At 36.5% G+C, this 19,133-nt stretch overlaps 1 protein-coding gene across 3 annotated transcripts in view; it reads left to right on the top strand.

Annotated features, from left to right (window-relative positions):
* Window positions 1–19,133, top strand: part of slka (STE20-like kinase a) — a 38,254-nt gene that overhangs the window by 16,983 nt on the left and 2,138 nt on the right. The window contains exons 3-18 of one of the 3 annotated variants that reach the window (XM_042736922.1): window positions 2,853–2,901; window positions 3,837–3,986; window positions 4,434–4,507; window positions 4,652–4,845; window positions 5,218–5,299; window positions 5,390–5,521; window positions 5,683–6,825; window positions 6,908–7,038; window positions 7,146–7,269; window positions 10,398–10,577; window positions 15,414–15,485; window positions 17,210–17,339; window positions 17,924–18,048; window positions 18,145–18,333; window positions 18,425–18,550; window positions 18,696–18,809. In XM_042736922.1, coding sequence (XP_042592856.1) covers window positions 2,853–2,901; window positions 3,837–3,986; window positions 4,434–4,507; window positions 4,652–4,845; window positions 5,218–5,299; window positions 5,390–5,521; window positions 5,683–6,825; window positions 6,908–7,038; window positions 7,146–7,269; window positions 10,398–10,577; window positions 15,414–15,485; window positions 17,210–17,339; window positions 17,924–18,048; window positions 18,145–18,333; window positions 18,425–18,550; window positions 18,696–18,809 — 3,015 coding nt within the window. Of the gene's footprint in view, window positions 1–2,852; window positions 2,902–3,836; window positions 3,987–4,433; window positions 4,508–4,651; window positions 4,846–5,217; window positions 5,300–5,389; window positions 5,522–5,682; window positions 6,826–6,907; window positions 7,039–7,145; window positions 7,270–10,397; window positions 10,578–14,591; window positions 14,685–15,413; window positions 15,486–17,209; window positions 17,340–17,923; window positions 18,049–18,144; window positions 18,334–18,424; window positions 18,551–18,695; window positions 18,810–19,133 lie in introns of all 3 variants that reach the window. The other 2 variants (XM_042736921.1, XM_042736923.1) reach the window with 2 other exon arrangements.

The raw sequence follows: 19,133 nt of genomic DNA, 5'->3' as shown, positions 1-19,133 counted from the left end.
GCACGCTTTTTCTGAGGGGGTACACCCGAAGCATGCACTAAAAAAGCCTGTCAAACAGCTCCTGATTACTGGACTAAGTTAGCTTTTGCGCCAATACTGTCAAAACACACAAGGTGTACATATAGACTAAGTTGGTTATGTCTAAAATGAAAGTAAACAGTTGAGAGAAAGACAGATACGTGCCTGTATATTAGGTGCGTGCAGGTCTTAAAGGGACAATACTAAACATCCTGCCGACCGTCATTAAAGGGATGGTTCACCCTAAAATGTAATTTCTGCTGTTATTTACTCACATGTTGTGCCAAAACTATTTATTTCTTTATTGTGCTGAATACAAAAGAAGATATATTGGAAAACGTGGGTAATCAAACAGTGACCTGCAAGTCATTCAGGTTTAAAACAACTTTTGAGTGAGTAAATGATGGTATAAAAATAATAAATATATTATATTATATGATATAATAATAATAATAATAATAATAATAATAATAATAAATCTATATAATATATAATTTTATATTTGTTCATTCAATTTCTTGAATGCTCCTGCTGAGTATTGTACCTGAAAATAAAGCACTGTTTTATTTGTATATTATGTGTATTTGTTATGTGTGTCTTACAAATATTCTTATTTTTTAATAACAAAGATAAAATAATGAAAGATTTTTTATCTTTGCCCACCTTAGCCAAAAAATCTGCCATTCTTTTTTTATATTTTGTTACCATGAAATACTTTGTTTTTATAATAGGGAAATTAGTTTGGTTGTAATACTCAGACAACTTGCAAAATAGTAAAACCAACATTTACATTTAGTCATTTAGCAGACGCTTTTATCCAAAGCGACTTAGAAGTGAGGACAATGGAAGTAATCAAAATTAACAAAAGAGCAATGATATACAAGTGCTATAAGTCTCAGTTAGCTTAATGCAGTACACATAGCAAGGTTTTTTAAATCCTATAATAAACAAAAAATTAAAAATGGCATTTTTTTGGAATAGAATTAGAAAAGAATGCTAGAGTTAGAGGGTCAAATAAAGATGGAAGAGATTCTTGAAGATGGCTAAGGACTCTTGAGTTGGGCAGGTCATTCCACCAGGAGGGAACATTTAATTTAAAAGATTTTGTTCCTCTTTGGGATGACACAATAAAGTGTGTTAATGACCAGCTGCTGTGGTCAGTGTAATATGATGGTGTTCACTTACATAATGCTTTTATCATTTCACTCAGAGTTTAAAGTTTCAATATCATCATCCAATATACAAAAACATAAGTGAATGCTTGGGTAATCTAATAAAACTAGTAATTGGGTTAGCAATTTCAGAAAATGCTCTCATCTCATCATGGGTTGTTCTAATGACACCTGAGAGGGGCATTAACAAAGGCCTCTGAACAGGTTTGTAAGGGAAGTCATTAGTGCTTTGAATAGAAGCCAGACGAAACCAATAATATGCCCATAATGTACCCTAATATTGTGCAATACCGTTTACCTTGTGCTAGATATATTTGCACACAGGGTGCGATTTGTGAGCAAACCAGAGAGGGGAATGTTTTGAAATTTGAATATTTTTTTTCCTTGAAAGTATGTCACAAATCACAGTGGAGCTATAAATATATAGATTATTTTTGTCAGCTGTTACAGAAACAATTTTACAATAAATGTTCTGATTTGACCTTGAGAATAGATCGCTTCCATATTTGACCACCATTTATGATAATACTTGGTTACAATGACACTAATACTTCTTATTTCTGCCAGGAATGCAAAATCAATCAGGAGTTAGTGATAATTTTAATAGAATAAAGAGACAAAAACCTGTACATATTCAATCGCGTTTGCTTCCATTTATTTTTGATCAGTGCTTCGCTACACAACATACAAACTTTTGCTCAAAAAGTGTGCACATTATGTATTCACATGTTTGCATCATATTTCATTAAATAGAATAGAACCATAATTTCTTAATGACTTGCTGAAAGACAATTCTTTGCCGATCCATCAGATAATATTGCACGATCTTAATTTCCACATTACGATGATGGTAAACTTCTGCGCTCTGTCTCATATTATATTATTCGTGAGTTGATTATTATATACAATATCTCCATTAGGTCACAGTAGAGTGAGTTTTGAGCAAAAACATTTTGTATTAATCTCATACTGTCACTCTGTAATAGATTAATGGTGCACGCTAACGCTAACTTTCTGAAAAGCCCTGCATGGATTGAGGTGCATGAGCAAGGATCATGAAACCAAGACGGCCTCTAATAAGCAGGAGCGCTGACAGTTAAAGTTCATTTCTGATTTTATTGCTGTTTGTATTGTCATGTTGCAATATTTTACTTGTTGATGTTTTAAAAAAATATATATATTTGGTATTTTATATGCTCTGTTGGTGGTTGATGGAGTAGCATCACCCGGGGGATATATTTTATAAAAATATAAAAATAAAAATAATTCAGCAGAGGCAGGGATACATAGACCAGAAGGAGGGAACCCCCCCCCCTTACAAATTGCACCCTGTTTGCGCACATATTAATGTATAGGACGTCTTAAGTTATGTACATGTGGAAGCGACAACAAAACAAGGAGGAATTTAAAAATATACAGCAGTACATCTCCCCCAAAAAACAATGGTGTGCACAGGTTGCACTTTAATTGCTGAAGCTGAAGTGCCCTTTCTGTCTGGTCTTTGTGCCCCAGAACGTGATTTCTACTGAGAGGGAAAACACCCACCCAACCAAACCAATCAGATGCTTGTAATCAAAGTAAACTCTACATTGCACACTGTGGCAATGGTGTCATTCTTAGTTCATTCATCTTCTGGATCTCTTTCTTTCACCCCTTCTTTAGATTCTCATTGAGTTTTGTGCTGGAGGAGCAGTGGACGCTGTGATGTTGGGTAAGTTTTATGGTCTTTGTTTAATTGAAGGAAATAGAAGGCACTGTGGTCGCCTGAGTCTGTTCTACTGTGCGATGATGTTCCATTCCTCCAGACCTCACTGGCACACCAGCACACTGTGCTCATTTTTGCCACTGGACTGGACCATATAATTATCAAAGTCAGATTTCAAGGAGTGGTTAGGCTCTTTTTAAAGCTACTCAGCCCTTTTCTCTGTTGGTTGGAAGCTTTGTTGAAATGTCCCCACACGCATCAGATCTTTTCAGTGACGTGCCATGTCAGCAAATTCATAAGTAGACTTTACAAGTTTTTCATGGCTCTCAACGGTATTAATTCAGCCAAAAACAATGCATAAATGTCTAACAAATAGTCCCATTTCCTCTCTTTTTGTACAGTGTCATCTGTACTATATCTGTACAAAACCTGTTTCCAATCACAAATCTCATCACTGTAGTTGATGGAAAAAACATTTCACAATTGTAAACAATGTCCTGTAAGAATAAAACCTCTCTTTCTTATGACTGTTTAGTCTGCTGTGATGAAAATCTGGCCTCTTCTACATTTAGCCTATAAGAGAGGTGTTGCTGTGGTGAGGTGTTCATATGATGGAAATGCTTTTGACTCATTGTTTGTGCTGTTATGACTCCCTCTGTTGTCTTCTGTCTGTTCTGTGAGGGCCTGTCCCAGCAGTGCTGCTGTAATAAAGATTTGTTTGCATTGCTTCAGTCACAAGGGAGCAGTGTGCTCTACCTAGCCGAAAACAACAACAGAGAATATGGCTATTAATATGAGCCATAGCCCTTTGTCAGTTACATTGTAGTTTATTTGTCTGATTTAACTTAAATACACATCACTGCAAATAAAAAGAGCTGATAAAGTGTGCTTGCTTAGCGGTGACTCTTGTTTACAGCCATTTTGTGTGTGTGTGTCTGCAGAGCTTGAGCGGCCATTGACAGAGCCTCAGATCCGGGTTGTCTGTAAACATACGCTGGAGGCGCTGGCTTACCTCCATGAGAATAAGATTATACACCGGGACCTGAAAGCTGGAAATATTCTCTTTACCTCAGATGGAGACGTCAAATTGGGTAATAACCTCACAAAGGTTGCCTAAAAACTGTTTATTTTAAATTTAATTAATTATTTATTTAATAATGTAATGTGTATATAAATATATATTTTCAAGGAATTCATGTATATATGTGTATCATTTCAATTTAATTAGTTGTATTTATTTATTAATTTTTCCAGTTTTCTTTTTCACCTTCTTTTTCAAATATTCTCTGTAATTTTTTTTGTTTTGTTTTTTTAAATCTTATCCAGTAACCTTAAAAATCTGGAGAGGTCATGGAAATGTCCTTTGTTAAAAAGTATCAGAAATGTGTCTTTAGCAGTTAATATGTATTTATATAAGAAGACTGAAATGTTTATTTTAGCTTTTAAGTTTACTTATTGATTAAAAATCATGTCTCTTTTTTGCATATTATTGTCAGCCATACTCTGTGTCTCTAATTTTGATCAATGTTTCTTCTCAGCTGACTTTGGAGTGTCTGCAAAGAATACAAAGACCCTTCAGAGAAGAGACTCTTTCATTGGAACACCATACTGGTTAGTCACTCAATTTGTCAAGTCTTGCATTGAATCATGAGATCCGTCATTACGTAAGAACAGAGCTGTGAATATTGCACATAATAAGCTTCTTTATTCTCAATTTTTCAAAATCCCCTCCCTTCCTCTCTTTCTTAAATGTAAGATGGCACCGGAGGTGGTGATGTGCGAGACATCGAAGGACAGACCGTACGACTACAAAGCGGACATCTGGTCCCTGGGGGTGACTCTGATCGAGCTGGCACAGATCGAGCCGCCTAACCACGAGATGAACCCAATGAGAGTTCTGCTAAAAATAGCAAAGTCTGAGCCCCCCACACTTGCAGCTCCATCACGATGGTGAGAGTTATAACTCACAGCGCTGTGGTCTTCCACATGTGTCAATAATGAAGCAAAATGTGATTAACAATATAAACTATATTGATTGTTTCTGAGGACAGAATTTTTTCAGTGAGTTCAGTTAAAGGGTCATATTTGGAAAATTTTTGACTGATATGATAAATCACCTCCCAACTGAATAATAAAAAATCCAGGCTGGAGGCTATTGAGCTGATGAATCATGTAAGCAGTCGCTCCCCCAGAGTCCTAACACATGGTCAGCCTGGAACTGCATAGCCTGTTGCTTAATAGTTTTGACTGTAATACCCCAAATGAAGAGCCCTTTCACATGTTGCACAGAGTTCATATTTACTCATCCCCTGATTTAAACAGGTCTCCTGAGTTCAGTGATTTCCTGCGGAAAGCACTGGATAAAAATGTAGACAACAGGTGGAGTGCATTGCAGCTCTTACAGGTTGGGCCATCTTGTATTTCTTGATGCAGTTCAGTTTAAAGGTGGAAATTAAAATGTATAAGATAGTGATCAGCCATGGTCTGCTTTCAGCATCCATTTGTTTCAAATGTGATGGATAACAAACCACTGCGAGAGCTGATTGCTGAGGCTAAAGCCGAAGTGTTTGAGGAGTTTGAAGAGGGCAAAGAGGAAGAGGAGGAAGAAGAGCCAGAGTCCCAGCCAGTATGAACACAACCACTTTAAGAACTTTTTCCCATTCAGAGAATTTTAAATTGTCATGATAATATGGTGCCATTGTTTCAATGCAGAATTCTTTGATTATCTGCAGGCACAGCACACAGTATTTTGTTGCTGCAGTCACTTTGTCTATTTTGTATATGTAGGTGGTGCCTGGACACAAACGTGCATTATCGGACACCAGCGTTGGCAGCTCGGAGGATGAGAGGCAGTATCAGAACACGCCAACTCTTGAGTCGGTCACAGAGAAGGCTGAACATGAAAGAAAACCCAGTTCAGAAGATCAAGTTAGTGATAAGACCTCTGACATGGTGTTGGACGCCAGCAAACCCAACCACGCTAAGGATGAGAAGGTAAATGAGGCAAGTCCATCAGACACCAGCACTGAGGAATCACATTCTGGTGAGGAGGCTATTCAAAAACACAAAGAATCTCCTACACCTGTGACCACAGAAGTAGAGATCTCTGGTCAGCCAAATCCTCCAGTGTCAAATGACACTGTCCTCCAAGAGATTGTAACCGTCAGTGAGGAAACTGGGGAGGAAGAAAAGAAGGAAGTGATGGTGGAAGAGCCACCAGAGAAGAAAAAAGAAGAGTGTAAAGAAACACAGCAAGAAGCCAAAAAACAAACCACCACAGATGAAGAAGAGGAACCTACCCTGCCTTCAGATATAGGACCAGAGAACAAATCTGATGGTGTTACTAAAGAAGCTATCAGTGAACCAATTGAGGTTACAGAAAAAGCTGGAGAAAAAATTGAGACAGAGGAAGATATGAATAAAAAGGAACCAGCAGAAGATGAGGGAACAGTACCCTCACCACATGTCCCAAAAGAAGAGTTAAAGGAGGAGCAAACTGAAATTTCACCAGATGTTTCTACAGAAGAGGTAAAGGAGGATCTTCCTCCAGTGGCAACAGTGGATCAAGAAAAAGCTGGAGATAAGGGTGAGAGTTCAGAACCCAAAGACGATCTTGCAACCAAGGGGGTAGATGTAGTAGAGAACAACTCCATTAATGAATTCCCTGTTGTTGTCATCAATGGTGTAAAAGAAGAGGAGGTCAGCGCAACAGAGGAACCTCAGGAAGCCCATGAAGACAGACCAGAGGTCCAGGAAGCACCTACCATGCCTGAGAGTGACCAGAATGCAGAGGTAGCTAAACCTGATGTTGAAAAGGAGAAAGACTCTGACTCAGGCAGCAGTTCTGCTGCAGATACTAACAGCATTGACATTAATCTGTCAATCTCCAGCTTCCTCTCCACAAACAAAGAAGGATCTGTTTCTATACAGGTACATATAACTCTGCCCAGATGTGCTTGAAATCAAGGTCCTGGAAGAAAATATCTTCATTAAACTTTATTCAATCCCACAGGATACCAAGCGCCAAAAGAAAACACTGAAAAAGACCCGCAAGTTTATGGTTGACGGGGTGGAAGTCAGTGTCACCACATCCAAGATGGTCACCGACAATGACACCAAGAGTGAGGAACTGAGATTTTTGAGGTATATAAACTGACATCAGTTACTTTTTGTAGTTATTTTGGAATAGGCAAATGATAATGTATCTGATAATGCATAAATCATATTTTAGATTGTTGTTTGTTCTGTAGGCGTCAGGAGTTACGAGAACTGAGGCTGCTGCAAAAAGAGGAGCAAAGAGCTCAACAGCAGCTCAGCAATAAACTGCAGCAGCAGAAAGAGCAGCTCTTCAGGCGCTTCGAGCAGGAAATGACGGTCAGCACCCTCATTCCCACATAAGTTTTGTTTACATTCAACATTGTAATCCATTGTCATCCACTGTTTATTGTACACTCTTTTATTTTATCCGTAAACACTGAAAGAACAGTTTTATTCACTGCACTCAAATGCAGCAATATGCATAAGTTACAAGTATCTAAACACATCAAGATTGATTTATATGAAAGGCAGTGTATTACACCACATTCTAACCATTTTGTCCTAACCCGCCACCACTGTAGGAAGTGATGCTTTGTTCATGTTTTTGTAATGTTGTGATCTATGGCTCCACCACAGTCAAATTTGGTCCAAAATCTGTCTTCAAATTGCTTTTGATTAAACATCATGACTTAATTGTAGCCTTTGTTTAGTATTTTGGTTGGGCTGCTTACTGTTAACTTTAGGGATGCACAATATTAGATTTTTGCCGATATCCGATATGCCAATATTTTTTAAAATAATTCTGGCCGAATACCGATATATATTTCTCTTTGTTTTGAAACAACACCAAGTCTCTCCTGTGTGGAAATTTGCAAACAAATTATTTTTAATTTTGGTTAGTTTTGAGCCAAAACTTATTTGTTAGAAGTAATAAACTTTAGTTTAGTTAAAAAGTTATTTTTTAATGAGAGTACATTGAAAGCCTTGAAAGTAACTGTAAAAAAAATCAATCTCTGCTGTGTTTTTTCCTGACAGATGCAGTTAAAACCTTAACATTTTATTTGTGGATTTAACAGTTTTTTTTTTTTTTTTTTTTTTTTATCTGTAAAAACTCAAAAAATCTTTAAGCGCTTCTCATATTTAAGGTTTCAGAATCCGTTTGAAAATATAATACATATTTAGGGACCAATGATTTCTGCCGTGCGGAAAACACAGACAGAATTATGGAATCCAGTCATAAAAACGGAATTCAGAGTTTAACGATGATTGTCACAGAATTTGTCAAATTTTGAATGAATGACTCAGAAGTAGGTCATTACACTTAAATAAAATTGCGATATGGACTAGTATCTGTAAATATTAAGCTGCAGAAGTCGATTTATATATGAATCCTGCATGTTCTGCGTGTCTCTGTAAATGAATGGCACAGACGCGCGGTTTCATTTACCACACACATACTGAAGCGGGCGTGACGCTTGCAGAGATTTCAGTGTCCAGTTTGATTTGAAGACATTGTGCCTATTACTATTTTTCAGTAGAATGTACATAGCCTACTACTGCTAAAATGAAACAAACATTATTTTTTAAGGAATAATCACACAACATTTCTTCCATGTTTTATTTTTAATAGTAAATCCCCTTTGGTTGCCAAAAAATAAAGTTGGCTTAATATTCAGTAATTAAAAAAAAATTTAAGAAATCGTTGTTTTATTCCTTCATTTGATAACCAGAAAAATTTAAATACATGGTACAGAATTTCTGAAGGGAAAAAAATCATAAGGCTACGTTATAAAAAAAAAAAAAAAAAGAATAAATTAAGTTGTTTTATGCATTCAAATAATTAGACATGCTAAAACACAGAATTTGGTAATAAAAAATATGGTGAGGAAAAAAAAAAAACATTTCATAGGGCCCTAAACATGTAATGTTTTTTTAATTTTTAAAAAAATTGATGTGAAAATGTATGTTTCATGATTTGAATTAATTAGACATGTTTTTTGATTAATACAATTTAATTTAACTATTAAAAAGGAGTTGAGAAAAATTTAAACGGAAAAAACAGAATCCAGAAAAGTTATAACAGAAAAAAATGTAATTTGGATGCTGCGATACTGCTTTATTTATTCAGAAACACAAGTATCTTAATTATGTTTAACCCTTTTTTATTACAAGTAGGCCAACAGAGCCCCCTTAAGGCCCAGATATACTTCAAACGAACTTCGTTTTCATTCTATGTTTGGGGGCAAAAAGAAGTTTGAAAAGGCTGAGCGACAGTATACTGTTTCTGAACTTTCCAAAACCCCTGTGCTGCTGGAGGCAGGGTGTAGATTAATGTAAACATGACTCGCGCGTATGCCCTAAACACAATAAAGATGCAATGATGGTGTATCTAGGTGTGAGACGGTTACCGATGGTCAGATTATAGACAAAAGAATAATGATTAGCAGCAGTTCAGAGTCAAGTTTGCAATACAAAAGAACCTTACCATTTCCGCAATCAGTCCTTTAATTGTGAATGGCTCATAGTCTGAAAACTTCAGCATGATGTGGAAAAAAGAGTCAATTCGTTACTTTATTTTATTAGTGTTCATTTATTTTATTAAACTTGATAAATTATTACACCTTTTTATATTTTATGTAATGTCATGATTTGATAAAAAACAAAGGTTTGTTATTGTATATTGCATTTCATTTATTGTATACCTTTTAAATTCGCTTATTGAAAGAACAACAGCAGCAGTATTTGAAACACATGTATTTGGTACTTGCTACCTTTTATCTTTACTCTTTCCTTTCATTCTTTTCATGGCTTTGGAAAACTTGCATCTGACGTTTCTCTAAGTCTCTTTTTGCATAACTCCGGGTCGTCGGTACCAAGCTTTGTTGCAATTTTTTTCTAAGAATTGCTAGAAATGCTTTCTCTGAATCTTTAAAGTCTCTCTCTAAAGCTATCATACAGGTGTGGATATATCTGTGGCAGCTCAACTATTCGACAATGTATTTATGTTGCTAGTGACTTGGAGACGTTGTTCTCTTGCCGCCTGCCTTCCGTTGAATGAGAAACGACCCGGGGGAGAAAATAAATCACATGTCAAAGAAGGTGGAGTTCCAGAACACACCCACTGATTGCGTAATCGCCACGGACCAATGGAAGCTCAAAGGTTTTTAGGAGCCAAAATGAACTCCCCCAGAAAGTTTGCTTTGGTCAGCTGTTTCGAACTGCCATAATGAACTCAAGGCAAGGCGTATTGGCATATTTTTTCAAATCGGACGATGCCAATGTTTACATTTTAAGCCTTTACTGGCCGATTCCAAAAACGTTCCGATAATACTGTACATCCCTAGTTAACTTTTTTAACAGCCTGCTGATGTCTCAGGGGGACACAAGCAGAAAGCCTAAGTTAATTGACATGCATTTATGGTCAGTAACAGTAATTCAGTATTCCTCTTTCTCACTCTCTCCAGGGGAAGAAACGTCAGTATGACCAAGAGGTGGAGAACCTTGAGAAACAGCAGAAACAGACCATAGAGCGTTTGGAGCAGGACCACACCAACCGACTAAGAGATGAGGCCAAGAGGATCAAAGCAGAGCAGGACAAGGAGCTCTCCAAGTTCCAGAACATGTTGAAGAACCGCAAAAAAGAGGTAACGGAGAAAGAGAGATGCGGAGTCGGATGCACTGTATTTGCTTTGCATGTATTTGTTCATCAGGCCATGACCTGTTAATTGTTGGTACTGAGGATGAGCATTTAGGGTAATTTAAAAGCCAGGTACACTAACACTAGTTTACACTAATTTATTTTTAAGTTAAAAATTTAATATTCACTAATGTTAAGCAATTTCACAAATTGGTGTTGAAAAATACAACCTATGCTTTTCTTTTGGAAAAAAAAATAATTAGTAAGCTGCCACAATATATATATATATATATATATATATATATATATATATATATATATATATATATATATATATATATATATATACATATACATATATTGGGGGTGTAACAATACACGTATTCATATTGTACCATTCGGTATGCATTACAATCTGAACCATTCGTTGGACTAATCTTCAGCTACTTCGCTCAACAAGGAAGCTCAAACGACGTAACAGGCAACATGCTGTCTGCCCAGTGATAACCTCCCCTTGCTGGGGTGCATCGAAAAATGATGATCTTGTATCAACGATAGCCAGAGATATTGTCAAAAACAACAATTATTGGCAATAGGCCTGTTAAGAGGATTTGGCATTTCCATTTAATATTAATATTTTTATTAGGCCTGTTATTATTATGAAGTTACTTTTAATAATAAAATAAAATTACAATTAATTTGCCCCGCAATATTAGCCTACCGTATAACTGACGCGCTGGGAGGATAACAAAAGATTAGGCTAATTACTCATCAATTAAAATGTTTAAAAAAAAGTCTTTTAAAACGAGTCTATATACAATGAATTATAGGCCTATAATTAAAATATTAACTCATCAGTTAAAATCAATGAATAAAATCTTTAGCCTATTTCAAGCCCCGACTTTCAAAAACAACCTGTTTAACACGAAATACGTTTCTTGTCTTTTTTGTCACTATGTACGGGCCACAAGAGAAATGTTAAGGAAATAAATAAAAACAGTTAGCTATATACCATTATCAGCATATGTTAAAGTAGATTCTTCTCTCGTCATCTCTGAGAGAATATGCGGCATCAGATGCCGTCCAATCATTACTCCCTCATTCTGGATTTACTTTTACTTTCTGCATAGTGAATTGACTAAGATGTTCACTAGCATAACTCTTGCATAAAGTTTACACGTTGCTTGAACTCCAGTGGCTCACCTTTATGGTTTAAAACAGAAATGTTTCCAACATTGTGACATAAGCAATTACCCCCCCACCCCCCCTTAACAAAAACGTACCGAACCGTGACATCCGTGTCATATCGAACTGAACCGTGAATTTTGTCAACCGTTACACCCCTAATATATATATTAGTGCTGTCAAACGATTAATCGTATCCAAAATAAAAGTTTTGGTTTACATAATATATGTGTATACTTGTGAATATTATGTATATATAAATACAAACACATGCATGCATATATTTAAGGAAAATGTTATGTTTACATATTAAATATATTAATATTTATATATGATATAAAATATAAGAATATGAATATATAAATGTATAAACAAAAATTTTCAAAGTATATACTGTATGTGTGTGTATTTATATATACGTAATATACACATACATGTGTAATGGAAACAAACTTTTATTTTGGATGCGATTAATCGTTTGACAGCACTAATATATATGTACATTGTATATTTTATTTTATTTTTTTTACATTTCATTAGAGTCTATAGCAGGCAAAGGTGACAGTCTATTTGTGAGTTACATTTGCTAGTCAACTAGTTTGGAGACTGAGTTCTTGACTGTTGGATTACTCATGCTCATCCTTAATTAGTATGCTTTTAGCAGCTTTTTTTCTTTCTTGTTTTCTGGGGATGCAAAAGCCAAACAGACACACTATCGTTTCGCTAATGTACATTGGCAGCTTTGCTTCTGAATCACAATGCAGCTGCAAATCCTCTTAGACACACCTCAGCTGTGTCTCCTGCTTTCATATTCGGACTTGTAAATGCAAAGCAGTTCTTTTCTTATCATGTTATGTTTGCTTAACGAAACTCTGGCTCTCACATTCAATTACTTCCATCCTCATAGAGGCTGCAGGGACAGCTTTAAAGGTTAATTGGGTTCTAAGCAATGGCTTAGGAGCAAAATAAAGGCTCTTTTTATCCCATCTCATCTTCCTCCTGCTGGTGTTTTCAAATGGAGAGATTTCAGCGCATGCATGGCTTCATGGTAATGGGGAGTGTAGTGTGGATCTGTGACTAGTCTTATTTGCTTTTAGGTGGTGTATGGTGCATTTGCTGTCATAGTCAGTAACATTATAATAAAGCACATTTTAGCTGTCTCTCGTTGCATTGTCAGTCAGCATGATACATACTCAGCACATTTGGCAAACTGTAAATTAGCACTTATTTTCTCTCTTTTTGGTTTTGGTTTTTCTTTGGCACTTTCTTTGGTAATAGACAGCTTGCTCCTCTCTAATGCTGTCATATGCATGAACAGAGTGCCTTAATGGATTTAGATAAGGCAGTGTCTCGTTTTCTCTCCCTCTCTTTCTCCCTTTCGTGACACAGTTGTTCAAATATTTCTTGATATTTATTATTTCTACCTATCAAGTGTTAACATTTATTATTGTTTTTATTGAGAGCAAGTGCATGTAAAATGTTTTTGATATTTTGTTTTTGTAAATGTCACTAATTATGTTGCCTGTGTGAGTGATGTATTGAGTGGAGATCAGTGCTGTGGTGAAGGGCCTCTTCTCTTGATAGGAACGCACTGTATTTATAGACTCTAATACTAGAGATTTAAGTTTCCTTTCATTTTAAAAATACTGTTAAAATTGACCTTCATTTCAAGATGCACACCTCAATTGCTGAGCAGCAGATAAAGTAATATATACAGTACCATTTAAAAGTTTGGGGGTTAGTATGATTAAAATTATGCTTAAGCAAGGATGCATTAAATCAAAAGTGACAGTGATTCAAATAAATGGTGCTTTTGAAAAGTATCTTTATTTTCACAAAGACTTTAAGCTTCACAGCTGTTTTTAACATTGATGATAATATTAAATGTTTCTTGAGCAACAAATCAGGGTATTAGAATGATTTTTGAAGGACCATGTGACACTAAAAACTGGAGTATTAACTGCTGAATAAATTGTAAGTAAAATATTATTAAAATATAAAATAGTTATTTAAAACTTTAATTATATATATATATATATATATATATATATATATATATATATATATATATATATATATATATATATATATATATATATATATATATATATATATAGATCAAATAAATGCACCCACTTTTAGTCACCCACAAAAGTGAGCATAAGAGACTTTTTTCTAAAACATTAAAAAATCTTACTGACCCCAAACAATTTAATGTTAGTGTATATGAAATTCTAAGATATTTACTTTTAGAATGGAAAAAAATTGCTCAGGTTGTGTAATATATATTCAAAATTCACAAATAAATGTATTGACCCCCCTCCCTCCAGCAAAATATCTCTCTGCTTCCTGACAATTTGACATTTTGACGCTTGACTTCTCATGCTGATCTACTGAAAACAATGGCCTGCTGCTGACAAAACAGTTCCGCTTCCTTCACAAAAGAATAAATGTCAGCAATATAGAAGTGTGCATCTTTTAGATATTACTTTGAAAGGATCTATATTCTGATGGCTGTGGAAAAAAAAAAAAAAAAAAAGGGCTCTATTTTAGCAGCTGTTAGTGGGCTTTCACTGTTCTTCACCTTCTGAACAACTCTTACTGGTAGTGGCTGATCATGGACTATTGGAATCATCTTTATATTAACTGCTAACCCAGTCAGAAATCATCAGTGGTTTGGTGATGATCATCTCTCAAATACTAAACCGTTCATCATGGTAGTAAATTAACCCTTCCTGGCATATTTTGCATGACATTCTTCGACTAATGAATAACATAATCAGACCCTGTGCAAGTAAAGCCTTCATTCCAAACAGTCTGCATGCTCACACTGTAGGTCAAACAAGAGGTCGGAATGTCCCCTAAACACTTGAGAAAAGAGCTCATGAAATGCTTAAAGGAAGACCTAGCAGTCATTCAACATGAAGAGGTAATTTAGTTACCAGCTACTATTTACACACTTTTATTTCTGTTGTTTTCTGTTTTCTGCCCCTCTGGTCTCAAATAGTAAGTGACTAAAATCAAGGTTATTCCATAGATTTGCTATTAAACTGTCATGGCCATTAATGGAGACTTTGTCCTGTACTTTCTGATGGCTTTTCTGATGGCTCATCGACTTCGACCTATCTATGTTATAAGAGGCCCAAACTCAGAGCAGATGCAGACATAAGTTTATATAATGCAGCATCTGCTGCAAATGGTGAAACTGAAAACACCAGATCATGAGTTGCTGGTGTATAACCGACCACAGTGCTTTTCTCTGAAACATGCAGCTTGATTTTTTTGCACCTGTTAAAAATGTGGGTTGCTAAAGTAACCGGTTTAAGAAGGGGGAGGGTATTCCCATACTTTGGCCACATAGGATGTTGCATTGATCTCGAGGAGTAAAACAGACTAACGATGACTGCTGCATCTCATCACGCATGTCAAGGACGACAGCTGCACTAACTGATCGTGGTCCTTCAGACTCACCAGCTGCTAAACCTGCTCTTCGTCCATCATCTGGAAGAACTCATTTCACTGCACATGACCCAGGAAACTAACAGATTACTGCAATGTGAAGACTGGATGATATTGTGAGATGTGTGCGATACGCTTGAGTGCTGGTGTGTGTCCCCTGTTCCTGACGTGGTGGAGTTGGCTGTGTTTTGCTCCACAGGGTGTGGCCCAGGTTATGATACAGTCTTTTCAGTTGTCCTCATGTGCTCTGTTCAACGCTCAGATGCAGGATGTAAGTCTCCACTCTCCTCTTGACTCAACCCTCTCACATGTGCCCGTCCGTCACGCAAGATACAGAGCAGATGCACACACAAATGCACATTCACAGTGTAACGGCTGTAATAGTTTAGCACACTTGTAGTTTAGTAATTAAAATAGTATTAGCTTACAAACTTTAAAACAGGACAAAACAGGCCATAAAATGATATATAATCCAGTATGAAAATGCAAGTTGTCAGCTCATCTCTTTGGAAGTATACGTGAGCCTCTCTGGAATCTGTACACTTTTGTCACAACTGAATTATAGTATATATTTGCTGAGTGACACTAGCAGAACTAATCTGATTACGTTTAACATGATTCCACTGAAGCACGTCTCTTTGTAACAGCGCAGTAGCGTTTGAATGTGATGTGGACGGCACATGCGGGCAGGAAGGTGCTCTGTTGTTTTGGAGTGCTGTCGCCTGTGTTGCTGCAGTGTCTCAGTATCTCTTCTATCCACTCACTCTCTCATACTGTTACTGAAACTCTGGTCAAGTTTCTGTGCGTCACCTGTGCTGCTTTTTTCTATGTGCCACTGAGGGCCAAGTTCAAAGCAGGAGTCGAAGATCAGGATGACTTTTGAAATGCATTATGAAGATGATTATTATTTAATATTATTGTATCAGCTTATAAATTATGTATATGTTAACAGTATTACTCTGGTTGAGTCATATTTCAGTGTTATTATACTGTACATGTCCTTTAGGCAGGCCCACATGGATCTGAAATCTGCACAGGTTTGACAGAATTAAAATTAATGTAATTTATAAAACTATGCAAATAAGTTCACTACCATTCAAAAGTTTGCGGTCAGTAAAATGTTTTTTTTTTTTTTTTTTTAGAAATTAATACTTTTTATTCAGTCAAGGATGTATTAAATTGATCAAGTGACTGAAAGAATTGATTTCCACAAAATATAAGCAACACAACTTTCTTCAACATTGATGATAATAAGAAATGCTTAATGAGCAGCACCCAATCAGTATATTAGAATGATTTCTGAAGGATCACGTGACACTAAAGACTAGAGTAATGACTGCTGAAAATTTAGCTTTGCCATTAGAGGAATAAGTTACATTTTAAAAGATATTAAAATAGAAAAGTTATCTTAAATTGTAATATTTCACAATAGTACTGTTTACACAGTATTTTTGATCAAATAAATGTAGCCTTGGTGAGCGTAAGAGACTTGTTTCAAAAACTTTTTTTCTTAATCTTACTAACCCAAAACTTTGCAAAGGTAGTGTACAAACTTTTTGCGTTCATTAAATTGTTTGTTCACTTCATTAAGCTTTAAGCAATTTGTAGTAACATTTTACCATGTTTTACTCCATCCTGATAATCCCCCCTCCCAAATCAGCACAGAAAATATGAAAAAACTTCAGTCTGGGCCTACCTTTAGGTTATGTTATGCTGTACTGTGACTTTATATGTATTGTTAATCTGTTCTCTAGTTACTTCCTTTCACAAATCTTTATCCATTCATCATGAATTATAAATGTTTTATCTTTGTTAAATAGTTTAAGTGTGTGACTTTCCTCTTAATGCAGTGTTATCAGTGATCTTTGACTGCTTCCCCTTGGAGCATGATCATGTACAGTTACTAATTTATAATCCCTGTTGTTTCTATCCCCGATTCCTCCTCCTCCTTCCTTTCTTCCTCTCTTTTGTTCTTTCTCCACCCATCTCTTTTAGGAGCAAGAGTTTCTCCAGAAGCAGCAGCAGGAGCTGGATGGAGCTCTGAAGAAGATCATCCAGCAGCACAAACTAGAAATCGCCACTATTGAGAGAGACTGTCTCAACCACAAGCAGCAGCTCATGAGAGGTCAGGCACTCTATAAACAGTGGCCATTGTAGATATTCTTACATTGATAATAATGGAAAGCATTTGTGGCTGCAGTAAGTCCTCAAATAGTTGCACTTCACACTTCATTGTTTGATGCTATGAGGAAGTCCTCTAGACCTTTTGTGTTAAATTGCGGTTATGTTCATTATAAATAAATAAGCTGCGCATATGTGGTGATAGATTTTTTTTAGGTCACACTTTCAACTCCAACTACAAGGGACACAATCCAAACATGTTACCTGCTTCTACAGACAGTAAAGCTCTCTCTACCTGGAATAGAGCTAATCTGCGTGTTATTTTCAGACAGGGGTCCAATTATAAAGTTCTCCAGTTCTTATAAAGGCCAGCCGTATGTCTCTTGAGGTGTGGCCCAGATCTCATTTGATGAGACGTGTGTGTGAAAATGATTCCAGACGTGTTGAGATTTGCCGTCTGTGATGTGTAATGAGCTGTATGACTTCATGTCTGCAAAACATGTCTAAACCTGCATGGAGTTGAACGATCTGGTTCTAATGGCTGAGAATCATTCTATTTCCTCTTTTCTTTGGCTCACAAACCCACAGCTCGGGAGGCAGCCATGTGGGAGCTGGAGGAGCGCCACCTGCAGGAGAAACACCAGTTGCTAAAGCAGCAGCTGAAGGATCAATACTTCATGCAGAGACATCAGCTCCTCAAAAGGCATGACAAGGTGAGATTTGACTGTCAATCTATTCAAAGAATGAAAGACTGGTATGTTTTGTAGCCACTCTTTGACTATGTTTATTCCCACACGACGGGTCAACAGGAGATGGAGCAGATGCAGGGTTATAACCAGCGGCTGATAGAGGAGATGAAGAACAGGCAGGCACAGGAAAGAGCTCGGCTTCCCAAGATCCAGCGCAGTGAAGCCAAGACCCGTATGGCGATGTTTAAAAAGAGCCTGCGGATCACTGGAACAGGAACACCAGAGCAGGACCGAGAGAAGATCAAACAGGTCAGACCCTCTGTCAGGAAGCTTTGGTAAAGATCAGAGGAATCAGGCTGGTGTTCAAACCTGAAGGAGTTTTCTGCTTTATTTCGAGCAGTTTGCCACTCAGGAGGACAAGAGACAGAAGAATGAGAGACTTCATCAGCATCAGAAACACGAGAACCAGATGAGAGACCTGCAGCTGCAGTGTGACTCCAACATCAGAGAACTTCAACAGATGCAGGTCACATATATAACACATATATACAATCTTACTGTTGACCTCTTTCCTGGGTGCCTGCATTTTCCATTACATTTACTTTTCAATTAAATGGTGCTGCTCTCTATCTTTGGTTGTAACGTCTGATTTGTTGTCTTTTTGCCATCAGAATGAGAAATGCCACCTCCTGATTGAGCATGAGACTCAGAAGCTGAAGGAGCTGGATGAGGAGCACAGTCAGGAACTGAAAGACTGGAGGGAGAAGCTTCGTCCCAGGAAGAAGGTATTCGGTTTTCATTTCATTTACATTTCATTCATTCATCATTTCAAGTATGTATAAAATATAAATCAAACCTAAATCATATATATATATATATTCCATTTTAGTATATTTTAAAATATATTTTATTACTGTCATGGCAAAACTGAATTTCAGCAGTTGTTACTCTAGTTTTCAGTTGTGCTGCTTAAAGGAATAGTTCACCCGAAAATGAAAATTCTCTCATTAATTACTCTCCCTCATGTCATTCCAAACCTGTAAGACCTTTTTTCATCTTCAGAAGACAAATTAAAATATTTTTGATGAAATCCGAGAGCTTTCTGTCCC

Source organism: Cyprinus carpio, chromosome B13, assembly GCF_018340385.1.
Source record: "Cyprinus carpio isolate SPL01 chromosome B13, ASM1834038v1, whole genome shotgun sequence".
NCBI lineage: Eukaryota > Metazoa > Chordata > Actinopteri > Cypriniformes > Cyprinidae > Cyprinus > Cyprinus carpio.
This window is presented reverse-complemented; position numbering and strand designations above follow the sequence as displayed.